At 40.1% G+C, this 15,952-nt stretch overlaps 1 protein-coding gene across 3 annotated transcripts; it reads right to left on the reverse strand.

Moving 5' to 3' along the window:
• Positions 1-1,296: 1,296 nt before the first annotated feature.
• On the reverse strand, positions 1,297-14,126 carry tmem268 (transmembrane protein 268). Of its 3 annotated transcripts, none has more exons than XM_086280785.1 (10): positions 13,834-14,126; positions 11,044-11,182; positions 7,458-7,552; positions 7,274-7,381; positions 5,782-5,934; positions 5,586-5,663; positions 5,051-5,140; positions 4,661-4,867; positions 3,450-3,540; positions 1,297-2,258 (listed from the first exon to the last, which is right to left on the reverse strand). In XM_086280785.1, exons 2-10 carry the CDS (start codon positions 11,174-11,176, stop codon positions 1,918-1,920), a joined length of 1,296 nt encoding a protein of 431 aa, XP_086136911.1. In that variant the 5' UTR covers positions 11,177-11,182; positions 13,834-14,126; the 3' UTR covers positions 1,297-1,917. The 3 variants fall into 3 exon arrangements, with proteins under 3 accessions (XP_086136911.1, XP_086136910.1, XP_086136912.1); XM_086280784.1 differs by having other exon boundaries at positions 1,299-2,258; positions 5,586-5,696; XM_086280786.1 differs by lacking the exon at positions 1,297-2,258 and having other exon boundaries at positions 2,331-3,540; positions 5,586-5,696; positions 13,834-14,125.
• Between the last annotated feature and the right edge of the window lie 1,826 nt (positions 14,127-15,952).

Below are 15,952 nucleotides of genomic sequence, written 5' to 3' on the forward strand. Positions count from 1 at the left end.
CCTCATCACTAGGATGCTATTTATAGTTGCCCCGGTTTTCTGCCTCTCTCTGTCTCTTTTTTCCTTCCTCTGTCAGAACATGGACTACAGTGTCTCTTGCTATCTTCTGTTTAATCACAGGATGTGCTGCAGGTTTTGGGCTCTGCACATTAAAATTAATAAACCTTCCTTAACTGTTTTACTGTATAAACATGTAAAATCATATCACATCGGTCACTTTCATGTTGTTTCCTGGCCATCTTTTTTTTTTTGCCTCTTTGGTCCGGAATGGATGAAAAAAAGACTCATTATCAAACCCACAGTTATCGAAAACACGATTAATAATTATAAATGGATCTTTTCCCCTCTGGAACCACCACAAGGTTGATTTCACTCCCTTTCCACACCATTAAGTCTTTGGACAGTATTTTTTTGTCGTTTTGTCACCACAGTGGACGTTAAATCCTAGAATCAAGATGTGATTGAAGTGCAGACTTTCAGCTTTAGGTCAAAGGGTTTAACTGAGCTATTTTCATATGTTCAAAAGTAAATGGACAAATGACTGACAAACAGTTTAAAGGCCAGGCGAGACCTGAGTTCAAGTGACTTACAAATAAAAATATTTAGCATTAAAGCATTACTGACCAAGGTTGTTAGCATTAGGTGATCCACCCTCTCAATTCAATTCAATTCAGTTTTATTTATATAGCACCAAATCACAATAATGGTTGCCTCAAGGTGCTTTATATTGTAAGCTAAAGACAATTATGGTCACTTTAGGTTCCAAACAAGCAACAACTGTTGTTGTAAATAAAAGTAAAAGCACGAAAAAAGTGAAAGCAGTGTCTGTATGTGAGTTTTGGGGACCCCTGAGCTCTCAGTGTATATACAGTCCTGTGGTTCCCCTTAGTTGCTGTCTGAACCAGTATGCTTCTGGGTTTCCCCGACTTTACTTTCAACCTGAATAGTGCAGATCTCAAAGCAGATTTCAGCTCCTTTATTTCACTAACCTGACCGCGAGAAACCAAAAGAGTTACAGACTTGGAGAATGAGTGGGTGAAAAGGAGGGCTGTGACTGAAACGCACCATCTGCTGGCATAAAATAAAGACTTAGATGAGTTAGTGAATGGATCAGAAGTAAGCTAACATTTAAAATGAACTGAATAGAATGAACAATTTACCCAAGAAAATAAGTACATTGCATGCCCTCATTATCTAGTGGGGACTTATTCAATTAGTTCCTTTCTCTTGAGACCAGAAAGTAACGTAAGTCACCCAAATATTTTATCACTTCCCCTTTTGTTGTTCCTTCCCAGACTTATGCGTTCTTTCCCGTCAGTTTCTGTGTTCATGAACTGCTTTTATGTACATATGTCTGTCAGGCCCCCCTCACATAAAGTCCCTAAATAGTCCTCATTTGAAGATTTCTTACATTTTAGAAAACAGGTCACTTTTTTCCAGTGGTAGTTTTCATGCCTTTTTATTTGTTCACTGGTCCGTTTCTTTTCTTCAATAACACTACTATAATTAATTGCGCACATAGTTATTGATATTGCACCAGTTTAAAAATGTGTATTTATTGTTTGTTTATTGATCTCAGCATAGGCTATTTGAATTCCAGACCTTACATCTTCCCTCCATGCAATTCATCTATTCTGAGAATCTTGCACTGATTTCACATTTTATGAAAATTATTCATGTAAAGCCTGAAAGCCTTGGAGGGTTTATTAAAGTCTCTCATGAATTTAAAATAAGGAATTAAATATCAGTTTTCATATGTGAGTTTTAATTAGTATCATTTTTGTTAGCGCTAGCATTTTTGTGCAATTTATTACCCAAAGTTTGGTATACTTTATTTCTTTTAGTGATCTTTTATTACAGGTTTGTCACTTTGCATTTGAAACCTCTTCTATATTGCTTTTTTGCATATAAGAATCATTAAAATCTGTGGTATTGCCTCTTTAAATGGTGCGAGGTCTCTGTCCAACAGAAAAGAGGTTGGAGGGAAAAGGTGGGAGTCGAGCCAGCCCGTGTGTGCAGGATCACAGATGGTCGTTTAGCCTCCTGAGGAGAGCCGGTGTCTCTGAGATCGTTTAACTTGGCCTCACGCTGCACGCCTCTCTCCTCTATCACACGGTCCCAGCTTCCCCCCCGTGTCGGCCACGCTGGCTGTCTTGCTGTTTGTGTTTGTGTCATCTTGCTGCTCTCTCGCTGGGCTGTCATCCCGGCCCCAACATCAGGACTGATGGGCGACGTCTGGAAATATTTCAGGATGGATTCTGGGAAGTAAAACCGCAGGTGTAGAAGCACAAAACAATATTTTTTTGCCAGGATGAAAAAAACAAAGCTCATTACACACTGACATCACTTTCCCTTCACACATTGTGTCTTTGTCTACAAATCACTCGACAGGCTTAGTGTCCTTGTCTACAACAGCACAATAAGTTTATTCAATCGAATACTGCGCTTGAATGCATTTTAAAGGCAAACATACATACATATTGCTTCATCATTTTCATTTACTGTTCATCAGTCAGAAGGAGACCTGTCACAGGCAGCCATCGATGTTTTATGACCCTTAAATTTACCCCAAATGCACTTTTTCAAGTTTTTCTACAGTGAATTACAAGAAAACACCTAAAAAAAAACATGCAACATACCAGTGCTTGTTTCTGTGTTTTTATTAAAAACTGGGATTTTTGTATCACAATATAAATATTTACCCTCTAAGGTCTAAGCTATCAAAGATGCAAAACTCAATCCCACAAAACTCTTTAAAAAAAAAACGGCAAAATGAGCCTTTTTGATAAAAATATGGATAGGTTTTAATACGTGTGGAATATGTGATTGTCTGGACTTGCAAGAACAATTTAACAATTACTAAAATTACAAAGTGTGATTGCCTAGGGTTGGAGTAATGTAGTGAGACAGAGCAGTAACATAATATGGAAATAGCACAAGTGCCTCAAAACTCTACTTGAGAAAAACGCATATATACATATACTGTGTGTCAAGTCATAATAACCTGTATTTAATATATGTACAAATAATTTAAACAGTAGTAAGCAGTGGCCACGGCTGACTGCCATGCACACGGGAGGACAAACATTGTTTTACAGCAGCTGGACGGACCTGTGTTCTGCAGTGACAGCGTTTGGCAGCGTGCAAATGAGTAAACATCCAGCTGGTGCAAACAGAGCGGGCAAGAAAACAGCAGCTGACATGCAGCAAGAGAGCGATAACCTTAAAACTAAGGAAATGAAGAGTTTGAGGCTCCAAACAAGTCCTTCTGGGAATCAAAATGTTCTTGATCCATAATGCCTCCTGAGAAAAATTCTCCCATATGTCAGTTTGTGTAGTTTCCAGCAGCTCTCTGTGTTTCTGGTTTGCTTTTGGTTGTTATTGAAGGATCTTTGTTTTGATGTACTGACAGAGGCAGATGGGGGCTGTGGTGCAGTGGCTTCTCTGACCTCTGTGGTGTGACGATCCTGAGAGCCTTTCAGACACGAGGAGCTTCACATAAGCCGCACTGTAGGTCATGAGGAGCTGGTAGGCTTTAGCCTGCAAGGATAAAAACAAGGACATAAGCAGATATTGGATGTGTGTGAGAGAAAATGCGAGGTGGGATTGAAACTATCAAAATGCAATCTTAAATGTGCTTTGAAATGATTAGTTAAGCCTTTTCTGCAGGCTACACTTTGAAACAAGGGGCTTATTAAGGTCTCAGTCATATAAACGTAGCCATAAAAACGATCAGATGCTCATTAACTGAAAATACTAGTGCAAGGTCTAGTGCAACAGTAATCAGCAGACAGGCGCTGCTGCTCAAATGCACTCGACTGACTGATCATCAGCGAGTCTGAGCACCTGTGGTGGGTAAGTGGGTCAAAGAATGTAAGGCACAAACACTAATATTTCCTAAACCTTTACATGAAAAAACAACAACTTTAAAAACAAATCTAAATAAACATTTTTGCCCTCCTCTTCTTTTGGGTGGCACATTTTTCAGTGACTATTTGATATAAGAAGGAGGTGCTCACCCCACATCCAACTGGCTAGCTGCACGTGTGCTGGAGATGGCTGTACAAGCTACTGAATCATGGCACATACTCAGTTTTTCACTCACTGCTTTTGGCTTAATTTCCGCTGAATAAATAATGACATGGTGTAATACAGTATATTGTGTATTGTTCAGCTGAGGCTCTACCTATTTTTAGAATCTGGCAAGAACCAAGAAAGAACCAGAGAGGGGGGAAAAACACAGTTTGGGTAATGAGCCACTACTGAGCTGTTTTACCCATTCATTTCTTAGAATTTAAGCCCAAGTAGTCGTGCTGACAGATTTCTTTTTATTCACAAAAGCAGCATGTCTTTGTCAAAGAGAAAAACTGACACGTCCCGTTGAAACCGCACTCAGGGATTACATGTGTAGTTAAACTTCTTTGCACTGGTACGGCCCATTTAAGATCAAAGTGAGCTGAATGTGACCCACGATATAAAACAAGCTTGTGAGGTTTGGTAACAGAAGCCATTTTGCTCCTCCAATGAAAAGCAGAACGCTTCAGCTCTGATTTTAGTGCCCCGTGAAGCTGCACACATCTGTGATCAGCCAGATGTGATAGATCTGTTGCTGATATGACTAACGTGGGTCTACTATCGCCCAGACCATCATGTCTCTCACCTGAGAAGGTAAAGCTGCATCGGGGACGAGGCTGTAGTTTTTGGTGGCTGTGGCATCCTTCTGCTGGTTGGATGATCGGCCGCTGGCTGCGCTGCCATTCTCCAGCAGAGGCGTCTGCTCATCGGAGTCCTGCTCCTCCGCATCTGATTCTCCGACCGACACTTTGGTCACCAGGACGAAGTGAGACATCTTGCTCTTCAGTTTTTTCTGATGGGAGTTAGACATCGATTTTATCATTTTAAAGACCAAATGTCTGCGTTTGTTTCCTGCGGCAACCTGGAGTTATATTTCTATCGATCTGGAAGGAGGGCAAACAGCGGAGCTCCAGAAAAATCGATGCGGCAGCAGCAGCAGAACAAACCGGGCGACAGATGTACTTGACTCTCTCACCTGAGTGTCAGTCGTCGCAAAGCTGAGCTCCTCTAAAGTTTCAGTCAGCGCCCTCAAACAGGGGGACATGTCCCAATACACGAAGTACAGCTACAGAGAGACACAGAGAGGGGACAGCAGACACGAGCTTCAGTGGACCACTGATGTCTATTAATCACCACATTATTTCATTTTAATAGATCTGTTTAAAGCATGGAAGATGCCCTGCACCACAACATGCAATATTATTACTCCTGTGAACTTTTCCTAAACCTTTATCGTTATCCTGCACACTTTTCCTCCACATCACAATGTTTTCCACTGAGGTCAATTAAAGGTTTTACTTCCTCTCATTGGCCGTTTCCCTTCTGTCTGACTGTTTGCTGTCATTGGTGCTGAATCGTCAGTCATCTCTGTATTTGTGTATTTATCTTTGGCAGGTTGTAAACAAAGAAGGGGGAAATGAATGAAATGGAAGTTGGTAGCCTGAACTGTATGAAACAGCCCATACTCAGCTTCATATTCTGCCAGTTTGAACTGATGTTATCAAACTAACCTTCATGTTTCCGGTGCAGTTTCGCACCCAGTCAGCCACGCCCACCAGCAGCTTGTGTCTCACCAGCATCTCGTTAACCTGGACCAACCGAATATCTAAATTCACATTGATCTGACACAGAATGGTTTGAGAATCAGTTCAGGGTCAGACTTGTGTCAAAACTGGCTTTACTGGCATGTCGTGACAGCTGACTTACCTCCTTGTTACTGCAGTGAAGGATGAGGATGACGGCAGTGGTGAGGACGATGGAGATCAGGCTGACGGAGAGACAGAGGACCCAGTAGTCGCTAACGGTGATGTAGAGGTGGAGGGTGGAAAACACCGCACACCACAAAACCACATACAGCACCTGGTGGAAGCAGAGGGGAGGAGGCTTTAGGAGTGTCAGCTGTGAAGCTAAACCATTAAATATTCTGGTTCTCAAAACTGTAGGGCGGACCCACTTGTGAAAATACTGAGTGAAACTAAGCGAATAAGAACGTTGATGTTTTTGCATCTTCGCTGAGCACAAACTCTGCTCGAATTTAAGTCTAGCTGGATTTCACTCTGCCTCTGTGTGACTGGTAATGGAACATTAAAAGGGTGATTTTTACTGTTGTTGTTGATGTTTGTTCAGAGTTATTAATAAAGGATTTCTTATGAAAAACCTCAAATTTACCCAGAACCCACAGAGATGTGTTAATGATGCTTGTTTTGATTGGAATTCCAAACTTATTAGTCTGTTTATTAATTACTAGATAAACATAAAAGAATTAGTAACTACAGTTTTTCACTCAATACTTACAGCCAGAGCAAAAACACTGAAATCATGGCAATTACTCTATTCATGACTCTCAAATGAAAGGACTTCCTGTTTTCTCTGCCATATGTCACCTAAACTACACAACTGTTTCACACAACTCTGCGCAGTCCTGTGCTGGTCTTCCAGGACCGGATGACCCAGCAAATCCAAACATGCAATGGCCAGAGAAAAAAGAACCCCCAAGAGCTACATATCAGAGTCTAAATGTTGCAGAAAAAGACTGAACAAGTGTAGTTTGTTTGTAAGGGTAGCCGGGGGACGGCCTCTTCTAAGCATAGCTTAGGCTTGCAAAGTTGGATCTAAACAAGAAGATTTATTTGTATTGGATATTTAATAAAGAACAATGCTTTTTAATACCGAACTAGTGTAAAGTCAATTGAAATAAAGTAAATGTGGTATACTTTTGATGGATATTTTAATAGATTATAAGTCAAAGCACATAGATAATCACAATAAAATCATTTAGTTAAATAATTTAAAAGTTTCAACTAAAAAAATAAATAAATATTGTTGTTTTGTTTTTTTCGGGATTGTTTGAGAGTACACTGTCTATAAAACCTGAAATCTGTGTAACTTTTCCGCATTTCTTTGTAAGATGTTGTAGCAGCCTTTAAGGGGAATTCCTCTGAACAATGAGCCTGTGAAAACTTCCTGTCTATCCAGTTAGTCAAGACCTTGGAGGTTTGATGAAAGTGCAGAATTTACTCAAACTGATTGATGGAGATCTTTGTCTGTTTTGCTCTCTTTTCTATTTTCACTCTGACTACCAGAAACAGCCTGCACAAGAAAAACATTTCAAAGAAAGAATGAAAACCAAAAGAAAAATATTGAAAACAAACAAAATAAACACAGGAAGTGATAATGGAGAACAGAAAGATCATCATACCGGCGCCATTATAAAATGAAACTGAGCCGAGTTGAAAACCATGTATCTCCTGACCGAGGGGACGTCCAGAGCTGTTTTCAGTGGAGTCTCCATGTCTTCACGTGGAATCTAAAATCGTGAAACAAACAAATTAATTTGGTAAAGATCTCTAACGTGCTGCTGTTCAGTGTGTGCGCGTGTTAACCTGGAAGCCCTCCCTCTCCAGTTTGGCACGGCACCGAAGCAGATTAAAGCTGGGGTACAGCATCGAGCAGCTCGGCACTGACGCCACACACTGACCTGAGAGAAAGACAAGAGTATGGAAATAAAACCTTTGAATCGATTGATTGATTCATTTCATTTCATCCATATACATAAACCAAAAAACATCACAGACCAACACCTGACAGTGTGCATGCGATGAGAATAAGGAAGACCAAAAAGTAATCGTAAAGATCAACTGATTTCAATAGTGAACCTTTGTTAAATGTAGGTCATTAAAACCTCAGTCCACCTCTGGTGTGTTAGTCATCACAAACAACTTTAAGAAAAGTAGCCACAGGATGAGCTGTGGGGTTAAAATATGCACCACAGATTTAGAGCAGGCTTTTTAATCCGAGACCTTTACAGAACATAAATAAAATCTAACACTGTGTAATTTACAAGGAAATGAGGAAACTGTGCTCAGAGGTGAAAATTGCCTTTATGTGTTTCTGGTAAAGCGTGCAGGCTCGAAGCATTCCTGGCACAACAGTCCCAGCACTGGTATGTGGTTCATTATAAGGCGCAGGAGGAATTTCACACTTCAGGTTTGAATAGGCGAGTGCAGAAGCAGTTCCACGAGAGCATAATCCAGGTTTTTTTTGTCCTCATTTCAAAGAGCGTCTCTGTTAGCTGTAAGAATGATTGTGCTGGTTTAAAATGTGCCATGTGTGATTCAATCATTTGTCACAGGAAACCAAGAATATATGAAAATAAAACATGTCATCAAGATCAAGTCTGTGTGAAAACTATTTTGGGATCATAATGCCTCCCACACACCGCTTCAAAAGTCTCTTTGGGTGTGGAGCCACTCCAGATGGGGCGTGGACAGTGAGGGGAAAAATAAGGAATGACGTTAGGTTGAAGGATGATGATCACTGCTATTGCACTGAAATAATCTGCACGGTTGTGTGTTGTGTGTGTCGCTGTGTACTGTCACATGGGGCAGTGTCAGTTTGCCTGTGGGCTACTCTGGTTTGTCTGTTTTTGGATCTTTAGCTGCTGAGGAGACCACAGAAGTTGTGCAGTCAAAAGAACTAGTGAAGTGAAACTCAGTGCTAAAAACAATGAAAACTGCCCACTGCAGTCAGATCTGTGCTGCTTTTTAAAATCTCCGATGCAGTTTTCTTCCTTTGCAAGCCCACTTTATAACCAATCAGCACTGCACCTACAAATAATGTTATTGCTATTGGGCTGTTGAATTCGTGGACTGCATGTAAGCATGTGTTGCATACCCAAAATCTTTCACTCTGTATTTAAAAGCCTGCACAAGGGCACTCAGTGTGGTACCATGATTTCTGTTTTAGTGCTAAAAAGCTTAAAAATGTATTAAGATATCCAAACACACGCGTGTGGATCACAGACTGAAACAGGCCAGAGTCAGAAACAACTTGCAAACAATCCATCCAGAGAGTTCTTGAATTATTGGTTAGATTGACGCAAACAGTCTGTAAGTAAGAACGAGATTTTAACTCGCTTTTTCAACCTTTACACAACTGTTGCATTAATATTTTCTCTGAACTGAAACAGGCACTATAATCATAGTGGAAGGTAGTGTAGGTCTGACTAAAGCACTATGTGGGCAAAACTGCCTACACATTACATCTACAGGTGCTTCTGGACCATGGAAACCTGCGCTATGAAGCTCCCAGCACCCGGTCTCTGTGCTGATGTTAATGCTAGCCGAGGCTTGTAGCTCTGCAGTTATTGAGCCAACACAGAGTTGGCTGCTTTTCCACACTGTCCACTTCAGCAGCGACCGAGCTCTGTAACTTTTTATGCCTGAGTTGCCGTGATCTCTAAAAGCTTCCACTTCTTATCACGTCACATATCACAAATAACAGATGATTGTGGAATATCTAAGAAGGAGGAAATTTCAGGAACTGAGTTGTTGCAGGGGTGGCGTCCTATTACAGCACCACGCTCTGATTTAGTTAACCCATTCCTTCTCAAATGCTTTTAAAGGCAGACTGCATGTTTGGTGCTTGGTCGTATACACCTGAAAACACCTGAATTCAAAGCCCAGTACTTTTCTCCATATAGTGTGTGAGATGAATTACCCAATTTGGCTTTTATTAAATATGATTTATCAGCTTGTTCATGTTATTTGCAACCAATTCAACAGATCAGTTGGTAGAAAACACACAGCTTTGATAATAATCCAGTGCTTTGACAGAACTGGAAATCTAGGCTACTAAAATGAATTCCAAAGATTAAGGTCACACAAACACACACAAAAGAATAAAAAATATTAACATATTTAAAGAGACTGGAGGCAGGCAGTTAGGGAGACAGCTAAAGGATGATAAAAGGCATCACATCTAAGCAAGTCTATAGAAATGAATTTTTAGAAGCTATTTAAAAGAAGCCGTTAATTCTGAAGGATGGTCTCCTCAGAAAGGTCACATCACAGCTGAGGGTTGTCTCTAGATTTGAACCTTTTGAACCACTTAAAAAGCCCCACCTGAAGCCTCGAGCAGGCTCATACAAGGTCAGTTATTCTGCTGCCTCGCTCGGAGGCAGACCCAAACAAGCTTTAAAAAAGCGATCAGTAAACTCTTAGATCAGTTCATCCGTTGAGCCGACAGAGAGAAGCCAGGATGGGGGTGATGTGATGCTGTCTGAAGTATCCAGTAAGATGCCAAGCACCTGCCAGACGGCAGGAAGGTGCAATAATCCAGGCTTAAAAAGTACATAGACGACTTTCTGCAGATCTGAGTGTGAAAGTGTAGCTTTAATTCTATAGATGGTTCTAACTAGGAGAACTTTTTTTAACGTGAGACTCAAACATGAGGCCTGAATTGAAGTGAACACTCATGTTTCTGGCAGCTTTCAAATGCCCAAGAGAAGTTCTCAGTTTGTGGGACTGAACAATAACATTTGTGGTACTTTGTTTCAGAAACTGCTGTGACGTCCAACATTTAACCTCACTGAGGTGGTTTAAAAAAGCAGCTCGGCTTTTAGGTCTCATTAGAAGGTATATCTGCTTGTCCCAGGTGTAGGAATGAAAAGAGAGGTTCGGGAAGCGAATAAATAGAAAATCAAATTGCACCACAGGTAGCACAAGCTGCAGAGGATGAAGGGTTTCCTACACTGTTAAGAATGCTCTCATGACTGTTTTGTATCAGCAAAAAGAAGCAGAAACATCAAAGTAATCCAAATGAATTGATTCAATTATTTCTCTACACCATAGGCCTTAGTAGGCTACACTTTGGCCAGGGTTAGGCACAAAGATTTTGCTATTTATTTATCCTACTTCCTGTTTTATATCTAACAGCTAAACATCCTGATTCATACTGAGACCAGAAGCCTTGTTCCTTCAAACAGACGCAGTAAAAAGGCAATTCATTTCATTAACAAGCTACAAATGTCAACTTGCAAAACAATACTGCCAGTAAATCAGCATAAAAAGCTATATGCCATAAATTCATCTTCCATCAGCAGCTGATCTTTGATGCACAAAAACCGAACTAAGGATGTGATGAATGAAGAGCTGTTTATCAAATACATACAATAAAAAATGCAGTTACCGTTCGACCAGTCAGGTCTGCTGTTGATGCTGTCCCGCGCATGAGGTCTGGAGTACTGAATTTGAACGTCCCCCTCCCTCTCCTCCACTATGTGGCAAACTCCATTGCTGTCCTCCATCATCTCGGGGGTCATTGTGTCCTTAAGAACAAAACAATTAAATTAAAAAAAAAAAAAATCTAAACTGTTAAGCTTAAAAGTTCCTCTGGCTCATGTGATGGCAGAGTCATGCACGATTTTGCAAGAATCACAAGAAGACAGTCAGAAAGAAAATCATGTGCGTGTAAGAGGTTGTGACTGCCAGTATGAATAGCATTGGGAAACTGTTTGGTAAGCCTGGAGAACACATTTGTGAGGAAGCACGTCATGATAAGAGATAAAGTAAAGAGGAATGCATTCATTTATTCTTTTCCTAGTGTATGAGTCCCAACAAAGGGGAACTTCAAGACGGTACACACAAAACCAAAGGAAGTAAAATATTTAGCTACTATCAGTACTGAACTGCGCAGAGAGCTGAGTCATGGGCATGTCAATATATTAGAGAGAAATGACTGGAAAAGTTAAAATCACTTTTGCATTGATTACATACTAGAAGTAACTTGACAAGCACCTGAAAAAAGTGTAGCTGTACTGTTTTACATAAACAGTAGCGCTGCATGGTTTTATGCATGTTGTATATTAGATGCATGTTTGAACTTTTTTACTCTTACATCACCTTGATGATCAGTTACATCAGTCAAATGTTACAAATGCAGCACACAGTCCTCCAACACAGAGAAAAGCATGTATATTAGTCTCTATATGCCAGCCACTCTGTTAGATACACCTGTTCAACTGTTCATTAACACAAAAGTGTAATAAGCCAATCATATGACAGCACCTTTATGCATTTAGGTTCATAAACATGGTCTGAAAAATAAAAAAACAAAATCCAGTGAGCAGTACTTCTGGTGGTGAAAATGCCTTGTTCATGTCAGAGGTCAGAGGAGAATGGCAACAGTAATTCAAATCACCAGTGGGTATAACAGGTAAGAGCATTTGAAAATGTAACACGTCAAACCTTGAAGCAGATGGACTACAGCAGCAGAATACCTGTCCTGTCAGCTAAGAACAGGAAACCGAGGCTACATTGTTCACAGGTTTCCCAGTATTGGATGTAAAAAGACTGGACAATATTTCCTGGTCTGATGAATCTCGATTTCTGCTGCCACATTCAGATAGTAGGATCTAAATTTGGTATAAAAAGCGTGGAGCCATCCAATCTCGCATCAAGGATGCATGGTGGATGTGTCATTTCTTTTTACACACTTTGCCCCTTAGTACTAAGTGAGCACAGTTTAAACACCACAGCCTACCAGACTATTGTTGCTGACCATATCCATCCTTTTAACAGTCACAGTGTATCCATCACTTAATGGTTGGATAATGGACCAGTTCACAGAATCCAGAATGGCAGCGCTGAAGATAAAAAGTGAGCCCAGCTAAGTACTAGTAAGGTGTTAAATGCTGATCTGACAGGAGGCTGAGGCCTTTATAGGGTGACTATGTAGCATATAAGGTAAGGTTCTCATTCCATTTCATGTTCATTTCAGCAGTCCATGGATCCCTACATCTTTGCACCACTTGAATAAACTCTATGAGAGCTTTAGGTGCACATGTATAGCTCATGTTTCCCCTAAACTGCAGTATTCTGTAAGTAAACTAAAAGAAACTAAACCCAAAGTCGATCTGTGACCAGTAATTTAAAAAGCTAAAGCTAAAAGCTAAATATGTTAAAGAAACCACAGCCATAACGATAACGGGGACAAAAAAAAAAACCTTAAAGAGGCCTTTATCGCTAATAAACACATTTACAGTTAACTGTGAGAAGTCTGCAACCTTGCAGGAAACTTTAACTTCTGCTTTCGGGGATGTGGGCTGTTACTACTGTGCAATACTGATACAATATCTGCTTACGGAGGCAGAACAAATGGGCTGAATTGTTGAGAAATTACATTGTTGTGATTATTTTGGAGTTTTACCAAAATAAAACTCGTTTGTTGCACGCAAACGTGCAAAAATGCCATAGCAGAGAAGCTGTCTCATAAAAGAAGAGGAGACACAGGTTTCTTGTGGACACTACACCTGAACCAGATCCCTCTCCAGCACCAAAACTGACCGTCAAATAAAAGAAAAGTAATGAACTTAAATGTTTTTTAACCAGCTCTCTCTGGCTGTCGTTGGAAACAAAGTTTAGCAGTTAAGTGTGAAATTTAAACTGTCGGTGTCTAACCTATTGAAGTTTAACCTCTTCCTCACTGCTCTCATTCTGACTTTATTTACTTTCATTTTCACTTCCTTGATTGTTAATAAGGTCTAACGTTAGACCTTATTAACAATGCCAGTACTGGCATGGAGACAGTTTATCACTGCCTGCTTACACTGCACCTGCAGATGAGGATGGGGAAGAAAAAGAATGACACATTTCACACATGTGCAGGCAGGCTGTATCTTGCACTCGGTGCATGTTTTTACCACCCAGAGGGCTTTATCAGTAAACACCCAGCTGTTATCTTTACAATGCATCATGTTTTCATGTCCGGTGTTGCAAACTGCACATTCTTTTTGCCTGCTCGTAAACTAAACAGTGTATCCTTAACCTGACGTTAAACTGAAGCCTCGACGATGACAATGGTTGAATATTTTTGCTCCTACGCATTTTTTTTGTGCGCAAAAGTTCCTCTGTAAGTTATTTTGTTTCTCCTGACACCTGTACACATGAGAGTTCCAAAGCAAGACTAAACATGTCCTACCTGAACTTCAGATGAAACTCCATCAGTTCACCAAAGCTGTCATCTTTGTATTCCCTTTGTCCTTCCTACCATAACTCCTGTTAATCGAGAGAATTACCACATGATGGTCCTACAGACACACACAGAATTGAAGCGTATGCCTCTATCACACGAATGAGTCTCAGCCTCTCTCTCTCTCTTTCTCTCTCTCGCTCTGTTTCTCTCTCTCGTGACTGAGCTCAGCCCAAACTCATGACTGCAGGAATGTGGTTTGTGTGGTGTTCAGCTCAACCTGTCAGCATTAGAAAGAGGCTCATGGCCTTCATGCAGGGACCCATTGAGAAAAACTAGCTTCATTTTGATATATACATATATATATATATATATATATATATATATATACATATATATATATATATATATATATATATATATATATATATATATATATATATATACAGGGTGGGCCATTTATATGGATACACTATAATAAAATGGGAATGGTTGGTGATATTAAAGTCCTGTTTGTGAAACATTAGTATATGTGAGGAGGCAAACTCCTCAAGATGGGTGGTGACCATAGTGGCCATTTTGAAGTCAGCCATCTTGGATACAACTTTTGTTTGGAAGAGGGCCATGTGACACATCAAACTTATTGGTAATGTCACAAGAAAAACAATGGTGTGCTTGGTTTCAACATAACTTTATTCTTTCATGAGTTATTTACACGTTTCTGACCACTTATAAAATGTGTTCAATGTGCTGCCCTCTTCTCCCACTCTTCACACACTGATAGCAACACCGCAGGAGAAATGCCAGCACAGGCATCCAGTATCCGTAGTTGCAAGAAGCTAAAACTTCAGAACGACTGTTACACATTAACTCATAAGGTCCAAGGACCCCACTGTGGGTCAATATGGATTCACACGTGTGAAGATCTAAATATAATATCCCCAGACCAAGGCGTGCTAAATCACACAGAACAGAGAAAGGTCAGATCTTAACACAGTCCCAAAAGACATAAAAATTTGGACAATAAATCAGACATCTACAGCCACAGCACCCTGTGTATTAGTAATTTTTTCACATTTTACCTTTAAATGTGGCACCAGCTCCCTTAAAAGACAAACAGCACCTTCCACATCCACACAGGAGTGTCATGGCATTCATGTTTTTGGCAGTTTTAATAATTAAAAGTGCAATCAGCAGCTGTTCTGCTGCAGAATATGATAGAATATAAAGAGAGATGTATAATGTGCACTGACACTTAAGTGAGTATGCTAGTTTACTGATTTATATCTTAACCACCAGATTTCCCTCCGCCCCTCCTACTGAAAAACACCTCTAGGCACACACAGTTTTTGAAAATGTTTTGTATCTTTTCAAGAAAAGGTTATATCGCACCAATAAGAGTCCTTCCTCACTGTAAAGGTTTAAAGTTTAAACTTTTTTCTCTGAAAACTGGATTTCCGCATGCAGCTTCTTACTAAGTTGAGTTGAGGTTTGGAGCTTCAGTAAATAGCACAAAAATCATTTTCTGCTCTAACTTTGCTTTTGTTTTGTTTTTTGGTCGTGTGTGTGTGTGTGTGTGTGTGTGTGTGTGTGTGTGTGTGTGTGTGTGTGTGTGTGTGTGTGTGCGTGCATGACAGGCGTCCGTGCTGTTTCTGCCCCCATGTGTATAAAAATGGTAAGTGCATGAAACCTTTTCCATGTTCTTATCTTTTGAATGGACATCTGAAATCGAAGAAAATTAGAATTACATGCTCAAAATTTACACACCAATGACATTTATTCCAAAAATAAAAACAAACAAACAAAAATATGTTTAATACTGTATAGAACGGTGGCTGGGAAGTGCAAATCACATTTACAACATCAACAACAAAATAACATTTCCAAAAACACTTTTACGTAAAAAACAAAACCAAAAAATGACAACAAAATAACATTTAAGAAAACACTTTAATAAGTCCGCAACAAATTAACAAGTCCGCAACAAGTCCGTTTGTTGAAATCCCGTGTTTAGCTGCTGCTTCTTCTTCTGCCGTCAACTTAAAGGCGCTTTACCGCCACCTGCTGGGCTGGAGTGTGGACCATGACGGTTTTAAGGCCTGGATATTTTCTTAAGAAAATCCCCGTG

This window comes from Aulonocara sp. 'chitande type north' Nkhata Bay, linkage group LG22, assembly GCF_057382095.1.
Source record: "Aulonocara sp. 'chitande type north' Nkhata Bay isolate Kocher_YH1m ecotype deep benthic linkage group LG22, A_spYH_male_GT1.1, whole genome shotgun sequence".
Classification (NCBI taxonomy): Eukaryota; Metazoa; Chordata; class Actinopteri; order Cichliformes; family Cichlidae; genus Aulonocara; species Aulonocara sp. 'chitande type north' Nkhata Bay.

Coding starts and splice junctions, on each gene's coding strand:
- tmem268 (XM_086280784.1), bottom strand. CDS start 11,176: ATGACCCCCGAGATGATGGAGGACAGCAATGGAGTTTGCCACATAGTG. Junction 7,553..11,043: donor CAGACCTGACTGGTCGAACG/GTAACTGCATTT, acceptor TCTTTCTCTCAG/GTCAGTGTGTGGCGTCAGTG. Junction 2,259..3,449: donor AGGATCGTCACACCACAGAG/GTCAGAGAAGCC, acceptor TTTACTTCCCAG/AATCCATCCTGAAATATTTC.